Raw genomic sequence first — 8,645 nt, forward strand, 5'->3', positions numbered from 1 at the left:
TGAAACTTAAAATAATTATTTACTATAAACGTCTTCACCAGGAGAAATAATCCCTATAACTCTGGTTTGAATTTTGACAGAATAATGCCCCTTTTAACTTAGAATTTTTGGTTAAAGTTCTTGATAAAGTCAAATATATCTGTTACTTCCAAAGCTATTGACCTGAAACTTAAAATACCTATTTACTATCAAAGTCAACACCGGGAGAAACAATCCCTATAACTCTGTTTGAACTTTGACAGAATAATGCCCCCTTTTAATTAGAATTTTTGGTTAAAATTTTTGATAAAGTCAAATGTCTCTGTTACTATCAATGCTATTGACTTTAAACTTAAAATAGTTATTTACTATCGAAGTCTACACCAAGAAAAACAATTTTCATAACTGTGATTTGAATTTTGACAGAGTTATGTCCCTTTTTAACTTAGAATTTTTGGTAAAAGCTTTTGATATTTTTTTTTTTTATTTAACGTCGCACCGACACATGATAGGTCATATGGCGACTTTCCAGCTTTAATGGTGGAGGAAGACCCCAGGTGCCCCTCCGTGCATTATTTCATCACGAGCGGTCACCTAGGTAGAACCACCGACCTTCCGTAAGCCAGCTTCCTCACATGAAGAATTCAACGCCCCGAGTGAGGCTCGAACCCACATCGATGATGGGCAAGTGATATGAAGTCAGCAACCTTAACCACTCGGCCACGGAAGCCCCTAAAGGTTTTGATAAAGTCAAATATCAGAGGATTGGAGCAAAATTTAAAGAACTTTACTGTTGAAGTCCTAAGGAAAATGACAACAAAGGGAAGAAATTCCCCGAAAAAATCTTAGTCCACTAAAATTATTAACAGGTACAGATGTGTCAAAATACACCTTAACTGTGCAGGTACCATCCATGTTGTACCAAAGAAAAGTGGTCTCGGTTTTTACCTACGGCTAATAATAAAAAAGTTACAAAATAACCTATTTCTAGTAACATAAAAGGGAAGTAATTCAATAAAAAATATTGTAAGTGAACAAAAAAAAGTATCTGCCAAATAAAAACGAGAGCACCGCAATGCAAAGCAACATAAACACAAAACAAAGTCATGTGACCTTTAACCTCTAAGTGTGACCTTTACCTTGAAGCGAGCTATGTCCTCTGCACGTCGTCTCAATGTGGTGAACAGTTGTGCCAAGTTTTTTTTTAAATCCTTCAAGTAGTTTAAGAGTTACACATCGCACTCGAAACAAAGTTATATGACCTTTGACCCCTAAGACGGACATACAGACAGACAGACGGTCAGACGAACACCAAAATACGTTCCTTCGGGCGTATAATAACAACAAAGGAATGGAGACGCAAGATATTACGTTTTCTACAGTTTTCACAATGTTTTACCTGCTGAGCTACATTTTGATCCCAGCTAACCCAGTTGAGATTTATTTTCATTTCGGACGACGACGACGATGGAATACGGATACATTGCGAACAGATAAGCTCATCTTTTCAACTTTGTCGCAGATGCGCAACTTATAATACTGAAGAACCTTTCGGGAAAGTGTTATGACGATAGATCAAATACTTTTTGCGATATGCATAACAAAACACCTCTCTGGCGAGCAATGAACTTTCCTGGGTCAGGTGTTAGGTGATTGCTTCCATGAAACAAGAGAAGTACAAGGTGATAGTTGTATTTGAAGACGATAATGTGAAGTTTGCAGCATGTGAATGCCCAGCAGGGTACGTACCCATTCATTTTCCTGTACATTTTTATTTTATTTGTAATCAATCTCACTCGCGGGTTCTAAGCATATATATTGAATATGAAATGTTAAGAGTGATTTGCAGCAGTCTCCGTTATTTATTAACTCGAGTAGTAAAACTAATTCAACAATTCATGAGCACAATCCATGTCTTCATACTAAAGAAACATTAAGTGTATTATTTAAATTTATCAGTCCCGAGAAAAACAAGAGTTTGATAAAAGCTTCCAGTTAGGGCATACAAATTGCTATTATCATTCATCTAATATGCAATTATACTTTTTCTCGGGATTAAAGATTTATAAACAGTTTCTACTTGTTTCCTGTCACCGGACCTCTAGACACCGGCCCACTGCCATTCTAGAATTGTGGTCCACACATGTGTAAAGTTTTATAAGAGATATTTCATGAATAATGAATTGCTGTAAGGCCGGTTTTTGCATGCCGTTGATCATTATGATCCATACTGTACCTGAACATCTCATGGTACCTATACTGTCTGAATAGTGAACAGTATGGCTCCTGATCAGACTGCACGGATATACATGCTGAATTTGATCCATACTGGTCACAATAATGAATTGCTGTAAGGCCGGTTTTTGCATGACGCTGCTCACATATGTAAAAAAGGAGGAAACAAACAAACCGATAACATTCTGATTAAAAATAAGAATATTCTTTAAAAATTGTACACAATGCCGAAACAAACAAACCGATAACATCCTGATTAAAAATAGGAATATTTTTAAGCCGAAACAAACAAACCGATAAAAATTAACATCCTGATTAAAAAAAGGAATATTCTTTAAAAATTGTACTCAATGTCATTGTGTACAATTTTTAAAGAATATTCCTATTTTTAATCAGGATGTTTATTTTTATCGGTTTATTTGTTTCCTCATTTCTATATATGCGAGCAGCGTCATGCAAAAACCGGCCTTACAGCAATTCATTATTGTGACCAGTATGGATCAAAATCAGCATGTATATCCGTGCAGTCTGATCAGGATCCATACTGTTCACTAGTCAGACAGTATAGGTACCTTGAGATGTTCAGGTAACAGTATGGATCATGATGATCAGACTGCAAGGCTTGTTTTCGCATGACGCGGCTCATATGTATATAAGTTACTCAGTGTGCTAAATCGTGTTTATAATAAGAATTTGCCTTTTGTATTTTTCAGGCTTGGAATCAACGGAAATGGCAAATGTAACCATGTGGGTGGGCTGCTTTTTGCAGTTGAAGACTTCACGGCCAAAGGGAAGCAAGACGGACCGGTAAAGGTGTCGAGTACGTCCAGGTTGAATGAATGGATTGTTCCACGCAATCTGCATATACAGGCAAAGTCTTTGTCAGAAATGAAAATAAGGAAATTTAAATATGGAAAGTCTTCCAAGGAGAAACCAACTGTGAATGACTTTGATCCACGTGCTCCACAAGACCGCGTTCTAGGTACTTTCGCCCTGCAGCAGCTACACCATAAATTGCAAGATTGTGCTTCAAGCTCTGGGTTTTTCCTCTACCACGATGACCCAGAATCTATGTCAATTCCCGAAGCAGACTATTACGACACGATTGATGGTGAGTGTTTAGGACTGGATGTGTCTATTAATTCCACATTTACAGATTTTGAAGAGATTATTAAGGAATTTGAAAATCCTGGTTTAAGTCTAACACAACCTAAGTGTATAATTAGTGTTAACCCTCAAATCAGTGATCAGGAACAGATTGATGATAAATTTATTAGGTCATATGTTGAAGAAGTGGTTGAAAATGAAAAGATTAGTGATGAAGAAATACAGGATGTAGAAAAAAGGACTATTGATCAGGCTAACAGTGACGAGTGGATGGAGTGGCACAAACATAAAATTACCGCATCCAATTTTGAATTTGTTTAAATGTAGAGTCCCTGAAAGTGCCATTAAACAGTTATTGTACCCAAATGCTAGTAGTTATACACTGCAGTATGGAAAGGATAATGAACAAAATGCTGTAAAGGCTTATATGAACATGAAAGCAAAAAATGGCACACCGGTTAAAGTTGAGGATGCTGGTCTGGTTCTTTCTAAGGATAGGCCGGGATTAGGTGCTAGCATAGACGGCCGAGTTATTGATGAATCAATCGATGATTCCTGTGGTGGACAGGAGTGCAAGTGCCCTATCAGTCAGAAGGGGAAGACTGCCATTGTCACTTGCTCTGACAAAAACTTTTATTTACAGGATGTTAACGGTCAAATTGCTTTAAAGAGAAATCATAATTATTACATACAAATTCAAGGTCAAATGTTTTGCACAGGACTGAAATGGGTTGATTTCGTTGTGTGGTTTGGGGACGACCAAGAAATATTTTGTGAACGTATTTATTTTAACGAAAAACAATGGTATTCCGAGTATTTACCGGCATTAGATTTGTTTTATAAGTGGGTGTTTGTGCCGGAACTCTTGACTAGACGGTTGGAAAGAGGTTTGTCTTTAATAACTCCTGAGCAGTGGAAAAACTTAAAATACTCAGATGAGGAAGTGGAAAGTGACTAACTAAACTTGCAGGAAAACTGCAAAATACATGTACTATAGTCTATATTGCTAAATATATTTATTCTGATACTATTATGCATTCCTGATTATTGGTTATGCTAAGTATTGTTATCTGTTTAAAAGACTGTATATAAAGCTGAGAATTCCAATGTTATTTTTTTTTTTTTCTTGTGTCAGGACCAGGTTTCGGACATTGATACTGTTTGAATGTGCAGTATCTGATCAGGATTATGCTTAGCTGTTAGCTGACCTCGGACCGATGTGACAGTATACAAATATTTATGGTCAATACAAGGATTCGAAGCTTTACTGTACATCAATACTGCTAAGGTGGAAAAAGAATTGTTTGTTTCCGGTATCCTGACCTAACCGGTATTTTGAATTTTTGCCTGACCCTAAATATTTTTTGGATTCAGAGAATTTTTTTTCGACTTTTTAACAAAAAGGTGTAAAACTGCAGTCTTTCTGCTTTTCTAAAGGCATAACCCCATTATTTTCATTCATTTTTTTTGACACAAAAATAATTTCCGAAAAGTCTCAATAATTTTTTTTTTTTAAATTCTGACCTACCACACACTATTTTTTGTTTTAAATGCTACCGGAAACAAAGATTTTTTTAAGGCCTTATTGATTTTAATGCAAAGTAAGTGTGCTTCTTAACCACTCTACTGAGGAGGCCATCTCTTCACAGATGTTATCCTTCAAACAATTTAACCAGATGCCCTACTTCATTCAACAAATCAGTTGGTTTCAATCCCATGCTGCTTAAAAATCTAAGAGTCAAAATAAAGGTGTCATTTTCCCCCTAAATATTGGAAAGAAAATGGTGAAAAGAAAAAATATTTATAAATTATTTTCAGAAAAAGTAATAATATCATTGTTAACACCAATATACATGTAATAGAAGTATAATAAACTTTTCAATTAAAAATGCGAAATTTGTACTGTGATTTAACAATATTTTAAGCACAGACTGGTTCTGAGTGACCATACCATACCACATAAACTATAACTGGTTAAGCTGCCGTACTCCATGACACAACTTCTAAGCAGAAATCAAATAAAACAACAGTTTTCTTACATTACTTAACGTTATGCACACGGGTGAAAAATGAACTGCCTTTGTGACAAGTGCAGTCTGATCATGATCTGCACTGTTCGCTATTCAGTCAGTTAATTTTGAATAATGTAAACAGTTTGTCTAAATTGAAGGATGGATAAGTTTTTCTGCTGCGTCTTATAATTTCAACAGTAACTGAGTCAATCAGAATCACATTCCTTTGAAACTGCACTACCTGGCTCTACTAAAGGCGGCAGAAAGCATGTCAAGTAAGAAATGACCTTAAATATCTGACCAGCAATATGTGACAAACTTAAGGGTAAAACACCATCCAATATATGATAGTTCTTTATCCTACCAATCTCTCTTTCTACATGTATTCTTACTGTAGCAATTTTAATTGTTTCTTCTACTTCCGCTGAGGATAGCTGTTTATTTAGTTTGAATGGCGGTATGTTAAGTGCCACTCCCCTTGGAAGTATATCACCAATGTCAAATCCTTTATCTGCCATTACATTATCAGCACTATCTAGCAAATCTAACACCCCGCTACGTTTTGTGATTTCCTTATCTGACACCCTACCTCCCCACAAATCTGAGACGAAAGTCACAGTGCCGTTAGGCGAGACGCCAACTAACACCTTAAATGTGTTGTGGTGCTTGTAATTTGATCATGTTTGAGACTGACTTGTCATGGAACTAGGGATTTCTACAAACACCTCTGTACAGTCTAAAATGATCCTTGTTGTAGGATATTGCTTAAATGAATCTGGCATATTTTGTCTGATCTTTTCCTGTGATGGAAATGGAAACAGTAAAGGTAGCTCATGATGTAAGAAATTTATCCAAGTAGTGAAAATCTTTGAAAACTGAGATACTGAAATTTCAAATCTATCAGCAATATCTTTCACAAAATGTCCAACTTTGAGTCTAATCAAAACCATGAAAAATTCATCTTTTAATGATAGTTTCCTCTTCTTGCCTGGCTTTCCCCCTTGAATCTGGTACTGTTTGTTGTCAGTCTGTTCACTCTGCCCTCTCCAATATTGGAGACGGGCTGCTTTATTTTCAAGATATTCATACACTGCTATAAAAACACCATAAGTTTGAAAGCCAGTATAAAAAGACATGGCATCATTGCCATGTCTAATCTTTTCAATGCTGAATCTGTTTTCTTCAAAAAAATTGATCATTGCCTTAAGTTCTGAAATTTTGGATTTTGCCTTTTTAAGATCTTCTTCTAGTGTCTCAATCTGATGCCTTAAAGTGTCATTTGAACCGATGTCCTTCACAGCATCTTCAAATTTATAGAAACTGTAACAATGTTCATCTTTTAGTTTATTTTCGTAAACATGCTCCCAGGACGTCTGTGTGCCCATTTCCTTCGTGGAAACCTTTGTCTGCGTACATTGGCTGGTCACCTAAAGTTAAAAAAAAAATTCAACATATCACAACTATTTTTAATCAGCATAGTTTAGCATGAGAAAATCTCAGTAGCAATAATATGAAAGCAGAGGACTCCAAAAATAACAGCAAAGCTGCAGACAAGGTTTTATTCAGTCTGTACATCTAATTGCTTGTTTCGGTGAAATCAATATTTATTTCGTTATATTGCAGTGATACAAATGCCTGCACCAGAGGTTCTGGGTTTGAGATATTTTTTTCACCACCTGTTACATGTATGATAAAGTTACTGCACTCACTTAGAATATCGGCATGTGACTTGTTTTTTGAAAACAATCTGTTTATACATATACATTATTGTTTATATTTGCAAATTACTGCTGATGTTTGTTGATTTTATTTATTGATTTATCAATTAGTTTTTATCTAGAAAGAATGAACAAGCAATACCATTTCTTAGCCTCGGTTTGGCTTCTCATCATCAATCCCGTCACCAGGTTCTGTCAGGTTCTCGGAATCCATACTGAGTGTACTTAGTGGAATCCTTTGTGTGGGTGCTTTTCTTTGACCAACTGGGGCTTTGTTCCAACTGAACACACATGGTTCTACACCTTGTTTAAGAGTCCATATCTTATTGACAAGCGATACCTTAATCTGGTCTTTCAGAAAGTGCTGATGACAAATTCTAGTGTTTTTTGACATTTCAAATCCATCACGACCATGTTGACGTTTAATTAGACAACACCACCTGTCCCTTTTACGTTTGTCTACCAACACAGATTGGGTAACTGAGAAGAAATGAATATCCGACTTAGAACCATCAGCAAGTAACTGGAAATTATAACATCCACATACTACACACTGCTGTCCTCTTGAGCTGTTGGGTCTTTGTGGCTCAGTCATTTTCAACACTCTGCAAGTTAACAAGCATTTCAATAAACAACATACTAAGTTAACATTTGATTGTTCACATGCTTTGGGAAGCAGGCAATCTGTCATCTAAATAAAGCAAACTTGCACATTTCATTAACTTAAATGATTAACATAATCTTTCGAAGCGTAACAAACCCGAAATGTGTGCTTGTCTGCAAAATAAAACCACTATAAAACTGCCGGTACCAACCGACAACAACAACAATATACAGAACGAAGCGTAAATACTACTTAAACACGATTAAATTTGCATCATATTAAGAATATTTTAATACTCACACAAATCTTAACCATATCATTGCGATATCACAAAATAAATATCGATTTTTACCTTCAAAAACGACGAAAAACGTATCTTTTTTTCTCACTTCCTGGTTTTGACTGTTTACATCCAGAGCCTCGTTCTTGATTTTTTCGACAAGGGAAGTAACTCGGTAACTATTCTGATTTAACCGAACGTGAAAAGGGTCTATTCTGACCTTTAGATTCAGAGGAGATATTTAAATAAACAGTTGATGCAGAACGGTGGACGACAAACTATCCCCCTAAATAGCCTAGCCTGAAACAAATGTTCTGATAAAGATAGCGTTGTCATTTTGAAAGCACCACGTATGACAACTCAAAGGTTGGGAAACTACATAAAAGACAAAAATGCTTGGATTACGAGGAGAATGGGAGCCGACATAACATAGTGTAATAAAGACACTCGCTGCAGTTTCTTGTATGAGAGATTGGACACAAACATCCCAATAATAGAATTTGTTCAAAGTTGCATATGAACACAGTTTCATGTTAGAAACAGAAAAATGCAAACACAATCATAAGTCACCGTGCTTGTTTAGGAGTTATCTGCCTTTAAAACTGGATTTTTCTTCAAATTTGCATATTCCAGGGCAGATATCTCCCGAAAAAGCATGGTCGGATTTGCCGAATTAGGTGAATAATCAGATAATGAGTTAAAGTTCTGTT

At 35.9% G+C, this 8,645-nt stretch overlaps 1 protein-coding gene across 1 annotated transcript; it reads right to left on the reverse strand.

Moving 5' to 3' along the window:
* Window positions 1–5,838: 5,838 nt before the first annotated feature.
* On the reverse strand, window positions 5,839–8,422 carry LOC123555246 (uncharacterized). The gene is made up of 3 exons (XM_053552499.1): window positions 8,008–8,422; window positions 7,194–7,656; window positions 5,839–6,760 (listed from the first exon to the last, which is right to left on the reverse strand). The coding sequence occupies exons 2-3, from the start codon at window positions 7,194–7,196 to the stop codon at window positions 6,011–6,013; spliced, it is 753 nt and encodes a 250-aa protein (XP_053408474.1). The 5' UTR covers window positions 7,197–7,656; window positions 8,008–8,422; the 3' UTR covers window positions 5,839–6,010.
* Between the last annotated feature and the right edge of the window lie 223 nt (window positions 8,423–8,645).

The sequence above is a fragment of the Mercenaria mercenaria genome, chromosome 10 (genome assembly GCF_021730395.1).
Source record: "Mercenaria mercenaria strain notata chromosome 10, MADL_Memer_1, whole genome shotgun sequence".
In the NCBI taxonomy this organism is placed as follows: domain Eukaryota; kingdom Metazoa; phylum Mollusca; class Bivalvia; order Venerida; family Veneridae; genus Mercenaria; species Mercenaria mercenaria.